The sequence below is a fragment of the Hemicordylus capensis genome, chromosome 1 (assembly GCF_027244095.1).
Source record: "Hemicordylus capensis ecotype Gifberg chromosome 1, rHemCap1.1.pri, whole genome shotgun sequence".
Taxonomy (NCBI): domain Eukaryota; kingdom Metazoa; phylum Chordata; class Lepidosauria; order Squamata; family Cordylidae; genus Hemicordylus; species Hemicordylus capensis.
Window position 1 is genome coordinate 310,925,016 of NC_069657.1, and position 17,439 is coordinate 310,942,454.

General features: G+C 41.7%; 1 protein-coding gene across 8 annotated transcripts in view; it reads left to right on the forward strand.

Moving 5' to 3' along the window:
* Window positions 1–17,439, forward strand: part of BCKDHB (branched chain keto acid dehydrogenase E1 subunit beta) — a 147,683-nt gene that overhangs the window by 49,728 nt on the left and 80,516 nt on the right. For all 8 annotated transcript variants that reach the window (XM_053287042.1, XM_053287043.1, XM_053287045.1 and 5 more), the window contains one exon: window positions 5,184–5,294. In XM_053287042.1, coding sequence (XP_053143017.1) covers window positions 5,184–5,294 — 111 coding nt within the window. The remainder of the gene's footprint in view (window positions 1–5,183; window positions 5,295–17,439) is intronic.

Sequence of the window (17,439 nt, forward strand, 5' to 3'; positions counted from 1 at the left end):
TCCTATGTTGTTTCCCAGCAGAGCCAAATTATCCACAGTCTCAGGCAATAGTAAAGGACTCTCACGTAATTCAGGAGAGATCATATCAATGAGAACAGGAGAGTCATTAGGTCTAAAAGAGTTAATTGCAGCTGTGGCTGGATAGATAAACAGCTCTTGCCTCCCTTGTTTGAGTTCAGCCAGCTGTGAAGACTCAAAGGGAGTGGAGTGTCCTTGAGAGTCAATAATGTTGAAATAGTCATTTGCAGGGTTCAGGCTGTTAGCTGCACCGAGATATGGGTATGATCTAGCGTGGGATAAATTGGTCTTTTGTGCTCTCTCTTTGGTCTTCTGTACATAAAGAGGCATTGGCTGGAGATCAGCAAAACATCTTTGGGTTCTAATGCCGTATCTGGCTAGTAGCCGGTTTGAGCGAAACAGCATCGAAGGAAACCTTGCAGATTTAAATGTGATTATAATCCTTTGGTAGGAATTAAAATCAGGGAGATAATTGTAATGGACTATATCCTGATGTGCAATAAAAGAATGGGTTAAAAGTCTCAAAGAGCGAAGTATGGCTTCCTTGTGATGTCATTTAGAGTAGTTTATGGGAGTTCTAGGAATCAGAAGCGTAATGCAATTTGATTGCAAAACATAACAAGACTTGTTAATACATTTCCGTGGAGACACAAACACAGGATCTCTTGCCCCCATTTGCTTGGGAGGGGGACTAGATGTGATAGCATAATTGCATTTTTTAGGGGAGCTGCTTTGTCTGGAAAGTTTTTGTTTGCAAAACAAATATAAAGAGTCCAGTTTCTTTTCAAGAGAATGCAGATTTTGCATCATAAGTTTGAGTATCTGCAGTGACATTGCAGAACTGAGAGAGGGTGGCATTTAGATTTACAACACCTTGTAAAACTTGAACTGTATCAGTCTGGGAAGAAGCCATAACAATCCTCTCATTGGGCTCTGCATCTGGATTGATTAAAGACTCCAAAGGGCTGAATCTATTCAACGAAGCTGGTATGTGGGAGGCACTTACTTTGGTGAGTAAAAAATTGTCCATCCGCGATTGTTTGGGACGGCGTTCCTCCTCCACATTGCCAGCTGCAGGGCTAAGGCGAGCTCTCTTCTTCCTCGTCATAGTAAGTGAGATGTTTGAGCAATAAAAGATTTAAGGAATAAAACACAAACAGCAAGGGGAGGGAAAAAATAGCTAAAATCTCGGCCCGAGAGTTAAAAGGTGTTTAAAAAGTGTTTAAAAAGTGTTTAAAAAGTGTTTAAAAAGTATTTAAAAAGTATTTAAAAGAAGATAAAATAAGCAATATAAAAATAGAAGCTAAAAGTAGTATAAGAGTACTAAAAATAGTATAAAAATAGAGCTAAAAAAGGGAGGAAAAACAATTACAATGATGGGAGGCGGAGGAGCTCAGGAAAACACGTCTGCTCTCTCCCCTGAACAGCCTTCCACTCACAATCTCAGAAAATTAGAATATTACATGGAACCAAGAAGACAAGGATTGAAGAATAGAACAATATCGGACCTCTGAAAAGTATACAGTGTACTGTGCTTGATTGGCCAGCAAACTCGCCTGACCTGACCCCATAGAGAATCTATGGGGCATTGCCAAGAGAAGGATGAGAGACATGAGAACAAACAATGCAGAATTGCTGAAGGCCGCTAATGAAGCATCCTGGTCTTCCATAATACCTCATCAGTGCCACAGGCTGATAGCATCCATGCCATGCCGCATTGAGGCAGTAATTGCTGCAAAAGGGGCCCAAACCAAGTACTGAATACATATGCATGCTTATACTTTTCAGAGGTCCGATATTGTTCTATTCTTCAATCCTTGTCTTCTTGGTTCCATGTAATATTCTAATTTTCTGAGATTGTGGATTTGGGGTTTTCATGAGCTGTACGCCATGATCATCACAATTATAACAAATTAAGGCTTGACTTATCTCGCTTTGCATGTAATGCGTCTGTCTCATATATCAGTTTCACCTTTTAATTTGCATTACTGAAATTAATGGACTTTTGCACGATATTCTAATTTTCCGAGTTTCACCTGTATTGTTGTTCACAGATGAACAGAAGGACAGCTTAAACAAACTGATTTCTGAAGAGGAAATAAAGACTGCAATAAGGTTTTTAAAGAATAACACTCTAGGCCCCAATGGTCTGCCTTGGATTTATTTATTTATTACTTTTTATATCCCACTCTTCCTCCAAGGAGCCCAGAGCGGTGTACTACATACTTAGATTTCTCCTCACAACAAGCTTGTGAAGTAGGTTAGCCTGAGAGAGAAGTGACTGGCCCAGAGTCACCCAGCAAGTATCATGGCTGAATGGGGATTTGAACTTGGGTCTCCCCGGTTCTAGTCCAGCACTCTATCCACTACACCACACTGGCTGCATTACAGTTTCAAGAAATATTAATTAATCTGTTAACCCAAGTGATGAATGCAATATTAACTCATGATACTTTACCAGCTTCCAAACAAGAAGCATTTATTGCTATCATTCATAAAGAATGGAAAGATCCTACCCGTCCTGAATCGTACTGACCCATATCTTTATTGAATATGGATTATAAAATCTTTACTACAATTTTGGCAGCAAGATTAAAGGGTTTTCTCTCCGAGATCATTCATGCAGACCAGACAGGATTCATTCCCAAGCGACTCATGAAAGATAACGTGAGATTTGTATTGAATGCAATAGACAATATAACTTCAAGACAAAAGCTGCAATGACTTTTTTAGATGCAGAAAAAGCTTTTGACAATTTAGATTGGACTTTTTTATTTGCAGTGCTGGCCAGAATGAACTGTGGTCCCAATTTTCTTTCTTGGATTCAAGAAAGAATCCATTTTCTTTCTTGGATTCAAAGTACCTACAAACAACAAACTGCTAGGATAATTGTGAATGGGTCCTTATCTCCAAATTTTATTATTAAAAAAGGACCCAGGCAAGGTTGCCCTCTCTCTCCATTGCTTTTTATTTTGGCTGTAGAACCTCTGGCCGTGAAGATCCAACATGAACAAACAATTCACGGAATTACAATGGGTAATCATGAGCATAAATTAACTGTATGCAGATAATGTACTTTATACCATTACTCAAATCAAGGACTCTCTTGATATTACTGGAATATATACATCAATATGGCACAATTTCTGGTTATAAGATTAACAGTAATAAAACCCAGATCATTACATGGAACCTAACAGACAAGGAATTAGTTCATTTACAGGACAGTATGGGATTCCAAGTTACCACGAAATCAATTAAATATCTGGGGATTAGTCTAACAAAGAACAACAAAGACTTGTTCAAAATTAATTATCTACAGACATGGAAACTTATTTCGGCTGACTTAAATTGATGGAAGAAGCTAAACATTTCTTGACTGAGAAGGATATCGTCTGTAAAAAAGAATACTACCTAAGATGAACTTTCTTTTTCAAATGATTCTGATCAGAATTGAAGATAAAACATGGAATTTATGGCAGAGACGATTAAATTCTTTTATCTGGGCTTATAAAAAGCCCAGAATCAAGTTGAAGATAATGCAAGATACTAAAGAGGAGGTTTAACTGTTCCTAACCTGAAGCTCTATTACCATGCAATCTGTTTGACTTGGATTGCTGAATGGATTAACTTTCTGTATGGCTTTTTTATGGACATGGAGGGGTTTGACCTTCTAGAAGGTTTACATAAACTTCTATGGATTAATACAAAGAGAAATAATCCAGATATACAATTACATACCATCAGAAACAGTCTCTTACGTGTTTGGGGCAAATATAAAAAAAAATTAGTCCTGGTCTATCACCTTTGGCATAGATTTAAAACATTCATCTCTATGAAGAAGAACGGTCTAGCAGGTATAGACTTTGGAGAAAAAAGGCACATACTTTACAACATTTGACTATGGATAGGGTTAAACCTAAATCTATTCAAGTTCTTACATTGGAATGGACTCAAAAGCCTCCTTGGTTTCAATATTTACAAATTAGTTTGATTGTTCAGAAGAAGATACAATGAAAAGGAGGGAAACTCAGAATTAACTGAGTTTGAGAAACAAATAAAAAAGACCGACCATTTGCTGGGTGCGATATATAAGTTATTGAAGTATGACACAGAAATGGAACAGATTAAAGAGTGCATGATTAAGTGGATGCAGAACATAAACAGGACAATAGATATTTATGATTGGGAACATCAATGGAAGAAGAATATTAAATTTACTTCTAGCAATAATTTAAGAGAAAACTGTTTTACCGTTGGTATATCACTCTGATTATCAATAAAGTTGACAATAATTACCCAAAGGAATGCTGGAAATGTAATCAGCAAGTGGGGACGTCTTACCACATGTGATGGACCTGTAGTAAGGCCCAATTTTTTTGGAAGCAAGTTCACTTCAAGATGGAACGAGTTCTAAACATTAGATTTCCTTTTTTGCCAGAACTTTTCCTTCTAAATATGACAAAACCTAATAATTCCACTGAATGTACTGAGTTAGCTTTATACATGATTACTGTGGCCAGGATTTTATATGCTGCCAATTGGCGTTCCCTGGTTATTCCAACTATGGATGACTGGCTATTGAAATTATGGGATTATGCTTTGATTTCCAAAGTTACAGCTTACACAAATCAATCCTCAGTAGAGTCATTTGTATCAGTCTGGGAACCCTTTATAAATTTAAATATTCAGCAAGGTTATCATTTGTTTCCAAGGTCTATCTTTGATTTGTGTGCTATGACTTTGTGTTACCGCAACTATTCCATTACTAAACTCAGCAGTTGAAAGTAATTTTCTGCTTTATTATTTTTACTTTTTTTTTCTTTTTTGGTCTTGAACTCCGAATGTTTAATCTATACTGTGTTTCTAGATATTTCAGGAGATGTATCCATGCCTTGTTTTTTCTTTCCCCCTGTTATTTTCTTATACAAATAAAATAAATAAAAATTAAAACAAATTGAAAGCCATTTGTTATCCACAATGGATGAGTTTCAAATATTCAGCTAATCATAGGGTCATGAAATTGTAGGGCAGTTTGGACATCAGGGCAAGTCCAAGAGATTTTACTGCTAAAGACAGAATATTCAGATTTTCTTTTGGATGAAATACAACCTTCAGTATTTTAAACATTCTGCATATGATTACATTTTCATCTCAATATTTAGGTTCACGTAATCAAAGAGGTAGCAGTTATGGCTCAAGAAAAGCTTGGCGTATCCTGTGAAATAATTGACCTGAAGACTATTCTTCCTTGGGATGCAGAGACTGTATGCAAGGTAGGTACATATAAATTATTAATGCATGCAACAGTACTTTTTTAGTATTAGTATGTTGGAGAAATCTGTGTACATTACATAAAGAAACTTGAGAGTTGCTGTCCAAAACTTTAAAGCTCTATAAACTCTACAGGAGAGATGGGTTAATTTAACATGAACTGGGCAGTAGTGTTCCCCACCTCACAGCTCCTCAGATGCATAATAAGTGTTCAAGGACTTTTTAATTCATTAAAAAGGGATCAAATCCCAGGGTGCTATATAGAGCATACTAGGTTGCAACTTTACTCTTTTTACTCTCCATTACTAGGTTTGTTTATTTCTTTAGTTCCTTTATATACTGTCCCATACAAAAAAAAAGTCCCTGGGCAGTTTACATATTAATCTGTGTGTTCTGTTTTTATTTACTCCCAGTAGTTCAGTTGATGTGATTTAGCTCTTCTTATCCTCTTTCATCCACATTGACAGTTACTGCAGTTAAGGTTGGAAAGTGATCTAACAGTGCCTGAACATTGGAGGCATTAAATCTGGGGATTTTAAATTCCCTAGGTTTTGAGGCTGCTGGACTAGATGGGCCTTGGGCCTGATCCAGCGGGGCTGTTCTTATGTTCACATGTACACAAGGGAATGGTGTTTTATGCTACAAATTAGATTTTGTTTGATACTTTTTATGTGATGGTTGCAGTTTTTGTTGGAGTTAACAGGGTGAGTGTTTCTGTTTAATGTGTTATGTCATCCAGGTCCTTACTTCTAGGTTAACTGAACACATTGGCAGAACAGAGCTATTGAGTCCACTGTTTCTTGAAGACACAAAAATAGTTGCTTAAAGTATTTTGTACAGGAATCAAAGTGATGTTCAATTTTAATTTGGCATAAGAAAAAGTGATCTCATATACAGAATGTTTATTTGAACAGGTGGCCTGCATTATTCATGTGGGTTGTATTCCAGCCTACAACAGTGGATAACAAAACTGCTAATAACGAGACCTTGAGTCTATAGGAATTGGGGAAGGTTGCGTAGCAGAAATAAGGATGGAGCACAGCACTGTATGTTGGCCACCTCAGCTCTCCCACTCTCCAGGTGCTCCAGCAGTGGTCCCCCAGCTCCTCCAGTCATGCGTAATAGTGAAGTTTCCCCACCAAACAGTTGAAGTCCAACACTTAGCAGCACAAATCCCTGGCCTGACTGGTTGGTAGGTTGGTCAAAGGGGCAGCACAGAATTTGAACCACTTAAAGTAAACATATACAGGGGAGTTTCTTCACTCTACTGCCGGATTTCTCTCTCTCCAGTCTCTGCCCTGCAGCAGCAAAAATCAAACTGAAAAAGTAGTGAAGTTCCTTCACTTCTGGAATTTGCAGCACTCCATCTCAAGTCTTCTGCTTGCAGCACAGATCAGGTAACAGAAGCAGGCCCTGCAGAGGCAGACCTGCTGCTGTCATCATAGCCATCCTCTTCAAAGCTGTGGAAAATGCAAGTGTCGCTTTCTAATGATGAGCACTCTGTAGCTGTGGAGGTGGATGTAACCACCTTTCCAAAGTAGCTGGTAATGGTTGTCTGCTTCCCCTTGCTTTGTGGAGCCCAGTAGGTGTCCTTATAGGGTTGCAAAGCAGCCTCCAGATCCACTTTGTGCTGTGCTCCATCAGGGGATCTATCCTGAAGACTTTGTCTGCCAAGGCAGTCCCCAGCTGCAGAGCCTCAGACAGCCCCTTTGTGGTGAGGGGCTTGGGGAGCATCTCTTCTTTCTCATCTTCTCACTTATTCTCAGGAGCTGCCTAGAAGATGTCCTCCCTTTCTTCTTTTGTCAGCTCCTTCTGATGGGATTGGGGGAGTTCCTCCACCTCATATGGCTCGATGTTTTGCAGGCCTTCACCAAAAGTGCACGCAAGGTTGGTGATCCGCTCAATTTCGCCAGCTACTGAGGGAATGGCTGCAGCAGATGAAGAGGTGACTGCCCCAGGCCACAACTTCTTCTGGACTGTGTTCCATGTTTGGGATTTGATCTCTGCAAAGGATGCTGTGATATTCTAAAATGCAGTCTGTAATGCTGTAGTTCCTCCAGCAATCACTGACTGACATAGAGGGATCAGCTTCCATGAAAGCCAGCATCCTCCTGAAGGTGCAGTGTGAGTGTAATAGTCATGATCCAACCCTGGTCCATTGGTTGGATTAAGGAAGTGGTGTTGGGCAGGAAGAAGGCAATCTCCAGGTTTGGGTATGCAAACTGCAGGGTCTCAAGATGGCCAGGGGCATTGTCGAGCACCAGGAGGACTCTGAAGACCAGGTTCTTGGAGGCCAGATGACTCTGTACCTCAAGCAGAAAGCTGTTGCTCACCCATTCAGAGAAAATGGCTGCGGTCACATGTTCTCCAGTTAGCTCTCGAGAAGACAGGAAGCTAGCTTTTATTCTTCCCTTTCAGGGCATGAGGGTTCTGTGCTTGGTACAGGAGCATGGGCTTGATCATATAGTCCCCTGCAGCATTGCCACATGCCATCAGAGTGAGGCAGTCCTTGGTTGCCTTGAAATCTACTGTTCACTCCATAAAGAGGGAAGCCAGTATCTGTGATTCATTGATGGCTTGCTACGAATGCCACACTGTCCCTATAAGCCAATATGTCCAATAGCTTCACCTTTTCAAAGGCAACACACCACGAGACCTTTTGCCACTCACCTCAGCAGAGCTGTCCACTATGTGTTTTCTCATTTTGACTGTGAGGAAGGAAAGTTTTGTACAATGATGTATGGTACGGTACAGTACAGTAATTGTGGTAGATAATCCTCCCCCCCACCATAAAACGGGCATTCTCTGTTGCTGTCCCAAGACTCTGGAATGCACTCCTTGCGGAAATATGAGCCTCCCCATCTCTTGACAACTTTTTAAAAGACTTATCTCTTCACCCAAGCTTTTTAATTTTGACTGCAGTTTTAAATTGTTTAGAGGTTCTTATTTTCTCTGTGTTAAGTGGTTTTATATTGTTGTAAACTGCCCAGATGGATGTTTGGGGTAGTAAACAAATTTAATGAATACAATAAAAGGACAGGACAGTGCAGTAACTAAAATAATTAAATATTTTAGAAATCAATAATTAAAATCAATTTTCAATGGATACATATTTAACATCCATTTTTGATGGATACAGTACAGGTGTTAAATAGATATATACTTAGAATCTATTGATGGATATGACCTTGAGATCAAATGCTTAAAATCAATTTTCAGTGGGCACTGTACAGTACATAATATTTCAATGGATAATTTTAAAATTGAAATTACATAGAGTCATATTGTATGACACAGCACTATAATTAGTTACCAAGATTTATTTGAAATTAGAAACTTAAAAAAATAGAATTCCATAAATATTAAAATCAAATTGATTAAAGTGATAATTAGCAACTTACCAGGGCTGTGGTGTGCTGCAAGAGGCTCCTCCAAGAAGCTGCACAGGAAAGGCTCCACAAACCCACAGGCTTGAGATGGCTCCACAGAAACACAAAAAAGCTCCAAAAGCTCTAAAGTAATGGTGATCCACTTGTGGAACGCTCTGCCTCAGGATGTGGTGACAGCCAACAACCTGGATGGCTTTAAGAGGGGTTTGGATGACTTCATGGAGCAGAGGTCTATCAATGGCTACTAGTCAGAGGGCTGTAGGCCACCTCCTGCCTCAAGGGCAGAGTGCCTCTGAGTACCAGCTGCAGGGGAGTAATGGCAGGTGAGAGGGCATGCCCTCAACTCCTGACTGTAGGCTCCCAATGGCATCTGGTGGGCCACTGTGCGAAACAGGATGCTGGACTAGATGGGCCTTGGGCCTGATCCAGCAGGGCTGTTCTTATGTTCTAATGGTTCCTAAAGGCTCTCAATGGCTCTCTGAGGACACCGAAGGCTACCCAAGGCTGCCAAATGCTCTTGAAGTTTTTTTAAGCAAAACAGACACAAAAAATGCACAACTACTGACTCCTCTGTTCTCCTCAGAATCCCTCTCTTTACCCACAAGCATGTGTAGGAAGAGTATAACCAAATATGGATGGATCCATGCAACAAAAAACGTGGATAAGCAAGACCGGCTTATTGCAGATACCAGGGTCCAGTCTATATGTTCCAACAGTGGATACGTGGAACCGCATGTGTTGGGACTGCGATTGACAAGGGCCACCTCTATCCTTTCTTCCATCTTGGAGCTCAGGTTGACTTTCTTAGGATTTGTAAACATTCTCCCATCTAGGCACTGACAAAATCCTGATCTGCTTAGCTTCAGCAAAATTGATAGATCATGCCTTCAGACCATTGTTCTCTCATATTTTTTCCATCTGTATGTGGAATGAATTTAGTTCTGGGTGGCAGTATCAAGGAAGTGTTTGCACACATGAATTCCGCATGGGGCCTTCCTGATTCAACTTGAGCAGGATCTAAAATTAACTGAGTGGACATTAAAAAACATATGAGTGAGCACGCCTTAGAGGGATCACTGCTTCAGATGATTCCTTTAAACCATTTTTAGGCTTTTAGATGTAAGACCCAAGAGAGAACTGTACTTAAGGTTGGATGGTGCATGTTTTTCAAGTCTTCACTGAGCATGATTTAAACTATAGGGTTTCCATCATTTTTTAAATATGAGAACACACAATACTCAAAACAATCATTAGACTTTATCTGGAAAAGGTAATGAAATCAAACTATAAAACAATTATAGAATCTTAGCCAAATCAGACTGTTTAAGCTGTGCATTCCAATATCTAGAGTTCAAATTCCAGTTTTCAAAATCTGATTTCTCTCTCTTGTTCAAGCCTCAATTAACTACATATAACTTGTGTTCTCTCATTTTTTTAAAACAATCCTTAAATGAGGAGTATTTTGGGATTTTCATTTTCCATTTGTATGGCCAAGCAGAAAAATTATAGGTATAGAATAGGAGAAATGGTCTCAATGGGCATCCTTCAGAGTGTTGCAGTTTTTAGAAGATTTGGGTACCAACGTCACAAGCCTTGAAATTAGCAAGGTAATTATCCACCAGAATAAAGTCAGATGTATTACTTGCAAGTAGGATTTATTCCTAATTTTGGAAGTGAACATCGGGGAAGGAAGCACAACTGTCTTTCAGCCTTTGTCAGTGTAACTAACTGGTTGTATATTTGATGCTATTTCTTTCCCATAAGTGACATTCAGGGTTGTGTAAAAACTGCCTTGTTCTTTATGAAGAGCTTCCTGTGAACTTCAGCTAGGAATTTTATTTTGATATGTATGCACCTTTAGCCATGGAAACTTTTTCAATGACTTCAGAGGTTATAGCCACTGCAATCAACTACTACAGTTGCTTCATTTACCAGGAATTAACACTGATAACACTGTATTATCAGGAGTTAACACTGATAGCTAGTATAGCAAGTACCAAAAGAGATAGATGTGTGCATGTGAAAGTCTTATGTGAGAGGCAACAGCTAATGGAAGAATGCTATAGGTTTTAATAAGCTTTTACTGTCCAAATATGTAAATGTAATGTATCTTCCCCACCCAGTTATGTACTTAATTTCTATAACTTCCATTTTTATATAGGACAATGATATACATTTTAATTGCAGTGTTTATAGGACAAAGATTTAAAGCTGTAACACAATAGAGTTAGGGATGTTAAGTCAACTGATTGCAAAAACTGGGAAAACAAGTTTTTAAAAGTCTTGTTACTGGTTCATTTAAATGTGTATATATATGTTAATATTTCATGTCTCCATCTTCAAATTATGATTAATGCAGATCTGGATATTTTGCCATTTTGTATATCAGTGTGCAGTGACCACCACTAGAGGCCTCTATTAGTTCAGCTGAAGCTGATTTAACTGTCTGCATTATTGACTGGTGAACTGTGAAGACGATCTTTGTTTATTCCAAAATAATTCAAGTGTCTGATAACTTCTAGATACTTTTAACACTTTTAAGTTACAAAAAAGACAGACAAGAATAGACTCTAGGTAGTCCGGTGCCTTTGTTCTAGTAGCTGCTGTCATAACTTGTCATTGTCTTACATGCTTGTCTTCCAGTTTTTTGATCTGTTTGAGATGTCTATGTTTAAGCTACTAAAACTGGCTGTGGCCTTGTAGATTTGAAGATTTTATTTGACTATTGATTGTTTTTAACACTTACATCACAGAAACATTAAATGATTGAAGGTGTTCGTTTTGGTTACAAATATTAAAACAAATATGAGTGGTGGGGGATGGTGACTTGTCATGCGACTTTTTCCATGCTTTTGGACTTTGCCAGTTATGGCACCTAATAAATGCACATTTTGGGGCAGTTGCCTTGTATTAATGACTCTAGGATGTCGGCTATCTTTAATGAAAAGTATACATCGGAACTTCGCAGGAGAGATGTGTAGTCCTCACTGATGGAATGTGTGTTCTTGTTTTCAGAGAAACATAGTCTCTATCTTTTACACAAATGGGTTTTGCACATGCATAGGCACCATGTTGGGAACTTTCCAAACTTCTTGATCCTTGTTTTGGCAGAAACCAAAACAACCGCTGTATGTGGTTTCACCTTTCCTCATCCCCTCAATCATCCACTCTTAAGTCGACTACTTTGGGCTTTTGTTCCATGCTTCTGCAAGTGTTTTTTAAAAGAGCCTTATTTATCCTTGATTTCCACTCTTGTTTAGCCTGTTGCTTCTTCAGTTATTTCAGGTAGTTAGCCCTTTATTTTACTCTCTTTTCTTTTAAGTTGACTCCCTGCCTGCCAACTGGCCACCTGCTCCCGGCTGGGAAGGGAGCATAAAGACTGGTTTTCATCATATGGTGAGCACGATTGTGTTAAAAGTGTACATGCTGTGGGGCCAAGTTACCATTGTCAGACACCCACAGCAGGCATTTGTTCTTGTGTTATTCACAGAACCTGGTTGCCACCAGCACAAATTACATGTTGGTTGAAGCCCCTTTGGGAGCATCACCATTGGATATTGATAAGGCAACATTGCCCTCGCCTAGTTTGTCTTTGGTACCAACCGCACTGGTACTGAGAGAGGTCCCTGGTCCTGTACGTCTTTGTCCAAAGCTACCCTGCCTTCGGTTCCTGTAGCATTGATACAGAAGGCTTCAGGCTCAACGGGCCATCCAGAAGTGATGGTACTGTCCTTAAAGAAGAAGCCACTACAGCAGCAACCACCACTGCCAGCAGGCCAGAATCTACCCTACATACTGAAGAGAAAACAAGTGCTGGATGCAGAAGTACTGAACCCCAAAATCAATAGTAATAGAAGTGTCATTGAATAAATGCAGATGTAGATTGAATCCATCAAACCCTGGAGACAGTGGTGGAGGAATGGGCGCAGCTGTCAAATCAGCCAAAGCTGATAGAAAGCACTCCTGGCCATGGCCTCCACCTGAGAAACCAGGGTGAGGCCTGGGTACAGGAGTTTTCCCAAGCTGTGCATCTGCTCCTTCTGGGGGAGTGTAACCAGATCCAGCACAGGAGGTTCTAACTCATCCCTCAGATTCTGAGCCCACACAATTAGCACCTCTGTCTTGCTTGGATTCAGCTTCAATTTGTTATCCCTCATCCAGCCCATTACTGCCGGGTAGGCAGGCTTTTAGAGAATGAGTGCCATTTCCTGAAGATGAAAAGGAGAAGTAGATTTGGGTGTCATCAGCATACAGATAACACCCAGCACCAAACCTCCTGATGACCTCACCCAGCGGTTTCATGTAGATATTGAAAAGCATTGGTGACAGAATGGAGCCCTGAGGGACTCCATATAATGCTCCCATTTTAAAGAGAAACTGTCACCAAGCTCCACCATCTGAGATCTACCCGAGAGATAGGAGCGGAACCACTGCAGAGAAGTGCCCCCTATTCCCAATTCCTCCAGGCGACCCAGAAGGATACCATGGTCGATGGTATCGAATGCTGCCAAGAGATCCAAGAGGACCAATAGAGTCACACACTCTGTCGCTTCCCCGGTAAAAGTCATCCATCAGGCCAACCAAGGCTGTCTCAACCCCATAGCCCATTCTAAAGCTCGTTTGAAATGGGTCTAGATAATCGGTTTTCTCCAAAACCGTCTGGAGCTGGCTAGCCACTACCCTCTCAATTACCTTGCCCAGCCAGGAAAGATTGGCCCATAACTATCCATTGCTGAGGGATCCAGGGAAGGCTTCTTAAGAAGAGGTCTAACTATTGCCTCCTTCAAACAGGGAGGCACCCTATCCTCCCTCAGCGATGCATTTATGATATTAACTAGGCCATCTCCAACAATCTCTCCACTAGATCGAAGCAGCCAGGTTGGGTAAGGATCCAGAGAACAAGTGGTAGGCCGTACCGCTCCAAGCAGCTTGTCCACATCATCAGGAGTCAGATTGAAACTGATCCAACCTAACACTACAAGAGGGATCACTGGATACCTCCCTCACAGACCCTGCAAAAATAGTGGAGTTCAAGTCAGCCCGAATACAGGAGATTTTATCTGCAAAGAACCCACTAAAGGCATCACAGCTGAGAATCTCCAGGAGCTGATTTGGGGCAGAAGGAGCAGAGATTATACTCCTCACCACCCGGGATACCTGCCACTGCATAGGTCTTCAAATGGGTTCTATCCTGCATTCTGTCAGATTCGAGCCAAGTTCTCCTCCACTTGTGTTCCAGTCGCCTACCAAGCCGCTTCATCCCCCACAACTCCTCTGTATACCAGGGGGCCATCTTAGAAGCAGGCCTGGAGGGACGCTTAGGAGCAGCAGCCTTTTTGGGTGGACCATCCTAATAGGTCCATCACCCCTGCAGGGCTGGGTTGTGACCGTGATACCAACTTTAACCAGGTAGTGGTCCGTCCATGACAATGGGGTAACCACCGGCTCCCGCACCCACAGAACACCGCCCTGATCTGAACAGAAGACCAAATCCAGTGTGTGGCCAGCAACATGAGTTGGTTCAGAAACTAGTTGGGATAGGCCCATAGTTGTCATGGCCGCTATGAACTCCTGAGCCGCACCAGATAAGCCAGTCCCAAAGTGATTATTGAAGTCCCCCAGCACCAAGAGCCTGGGAGACTCCAACACCAACTCAGCGACCAGCTCCATCAGCTCAGGGAGTCAGTTGGGCAGCGGGTTGAACAGTACACCAACAGAATCCCCAATCTATCCCTAGTTCCTAGCCTCAGAAACACACAATATAAGTCAACTGTCTCACAGGGGCCCTGGTAAGGGAGATACCCGTGTTTCCCCGAAAATAAGACAGTGTCTTATATTAATTTTAGCCCCCCAAAATGCACTAGGGCAATTAGCGGTACATCAGAAATTACTGCTAGGTCTTACTTTCGGGGTAGGTCTTATTTTTATGGACCACGGCTATTCCACCCCCCTGCCCACTTCCCCTAACCTGCTCCACAACAGAGTAACCTGGAGGGAGAAGCTGAGCCCACACGAGGCCACTCGCCTCCTGCAACCAGGTCTCAGTTATACGTGCCAGGTCAGCTCGCTCATCCATGATCAGATCATGGACAATTTTGGTCTTATTTTGAACTGACCTGGAATTACAAAGGAGCAAAGTCAGGCTCTGTCGGTAGTTGGTGGTGCTCCCCAAGGCTTGAGAGTTGTTAGAACAGTTGGAAGCAGAAATAGTTACTAGATTACTAATTTCTCCTTCCTGTAGCGGCCAGCTGTTCTGCCAGCGCCAATTTTTCTGTTCCCCACCACTACAGCAATAGCTGCCCCAAGGCTGCCAGGCACACCCCCACATCACCCCCTTCAGGAGAGCCCAAACACATCTCATCAACTAGGCCTTGCACAACTCAGGGCAATAAAAACAGCACTTTGACCCCAAAATCCACCCACCCACAGAACAACCATCCCCTAGCCCTCAGTCCCACCCCCGAAGGCCTGGCCCCAAAGCCAGCCCCCCTTTGGCGGCCAGCGTGCCTTCAGCAATTTAAGAGCCTCTAAAACTTCCCAGCAGCCCTTTCTGCCACAAAGGACTGTACAGGTGTTAATTGTCAAGGCTTTTTTGAAGGCAGCAGGCTGGCAGACAGCTCCTCATCCGGGCAAGATGGAAAAACAAACCCAGAGGGGCCAGATGTAAAGTCCAAGCGGGGGGAAATGACAAGCAGACCCTCAAACCTTCTCCCTCCCATCTTTGGCAGGCTTCTATATTCAGCAGCAGCATTACACCTCAGAACTGCAAATTCCAAAGCATATAATGTGAGTCACAATTATCTATCATGGGAAAAGGTGTCTCCTCTTTATTGACCAGTTGCTTCAGGACAAAAGAGATCCAGTCAAGGTGTGTTTGAAGGAGGTGGCACAACTTGGCAAAACAAGAATTATACTTGGAGAGGCAATCTGTGCAGCCAAGGTGATAGCAAACCTCCATTTCAATATGATCACATAGCTGTGATCATTGGGGCTTACATATGAAGCAAGTTCAAGAATTGAGGACTTGCTCTTTGATGGACAAGCTTTCTTGTAGACAAAATGGATGAAGCCCTTCAAAAAGTACGAACAGTGAAGTACATGGCACGATCAATTACATACCAATCTGCAATATCTTGCCCATCGAAGCAAAATAAATGGCCACTTTATCAAGCCTCCAGATTATCCTCTCAGGAGACCTTGTCATGTTTGCTCTCAGTGATATCCCCCACCCCCAGGAAAAAGAGATTCACCTCATTCAAGATTGCCACATAGAAGCAGAGGACCCCCATGTATCCCAAAAAACAAAGACCAGAACAATTCAGAAACTTCCCCATGTAAATTTGACACATCCATAATGGGCTTAATTGGCATACTTTTATCATCTATGTTGTACCCTTTATCTTTTTCTAGTTTTTGCAGTATGCTGTGAATTGTGTACAGTGTATGTGACTGGCAACTTCTTGCAAAGTCAGATGGCCTGTGTACACACCATTGGAATAAATATAAATATTAGTATTCATGACTTTAGTCTTTTTGTAATACAGTTATCTTAATGATTGGGCTTCAACTTGAGGTGATTCATCAGGCTCCTCCTATTTGATGACTGTTTAGCCATTTGGACCACATGGATTGTGTTGCACCCAGCTGACTATTTATAATTGCCTGAAGGGTTATTGGGGTGGATCGGTGGTTTTCTGCTGCTGTAATTTGGTTTTCTGAGGTCTCATTAAGTCCTTGTTATCCAATACTTTGGCATCAGTGTGAAGTTACAATACTAATGCCAAAGTATTGGGTTACAAGGCGTTATTCACCAAGCCTGTGTATACTTTAATTGAAATTAGTGGAAATGATTATATGCTGGGCTGGCTCTAGATCTTGCTTGAGTAAGGAGGAAGCTTGCAGAAGGAATTTTTTAAAAAATCCCTCCTCTCTTCAGTAGCCTCCTCATAAGCCTCGCCTGATGGGGTGAATGGGGTGGGATGGTGTATGGGGAGCTGCAGAGGAAGGGGAAAGTTTTCCAAAAGTCAGGGAAAGGGATCTTCAAAGAGCCAACTCATTTCACCTCTTCCTGAGGGTCCCCCAACCCCTAGGAATTTCAGAGGATGCAGGTAACTACTGTGGGGAGAATGGGGTGGGAGGTTCCTTCCACGAACTTCTTTCTGCTTGCACAAGATACAGTTAGATCTTGATCATGATCCACAAGGAACATAGGAAGCTGCCATATACAGAGTCAGACCATTGGTCTATCTAGCTCAGTATTGTCTTCAGACTGGCAGTGGCATCTGCAAGGTTGCAGGTAGGAATCTCTCTCAGCCCTATCTTAGAGATGCCAAAGAGGGAACTTGGACCCTACGTGCTCTTCCCAGAAGAGCTCCATCTCCTAAGGGGAGACCGTTGTGAGACAGGTTAGTTTTACCCTACTGATGTGTTGTTACAATAGTAATCTTGCTCAGTATGAGAGGAACCGCAGGTTCAGACATTTGGTGTATGTGCTTGGCTGAGGAGCCAATAGGTTGAAGCTACTATCTGTGGGATTATGATTGAACTCCTCTAAGTCAGAATCCCCCCTAAACATAATGATACCACAGCGCTGTAGAGCCTCAGTTAGCTGCGCCTTCCATCCCGGTGCGGAGAGCTGTTGGATTAATAAGGAATGGGTTCTGCGCCTACACAGGGACCTCATGTATAGATTCACTAGCTCCTCATGACACCCATTGTGCCCTGCACGTGCTCTGCACTTCTGTTGAAATCTGCAGTT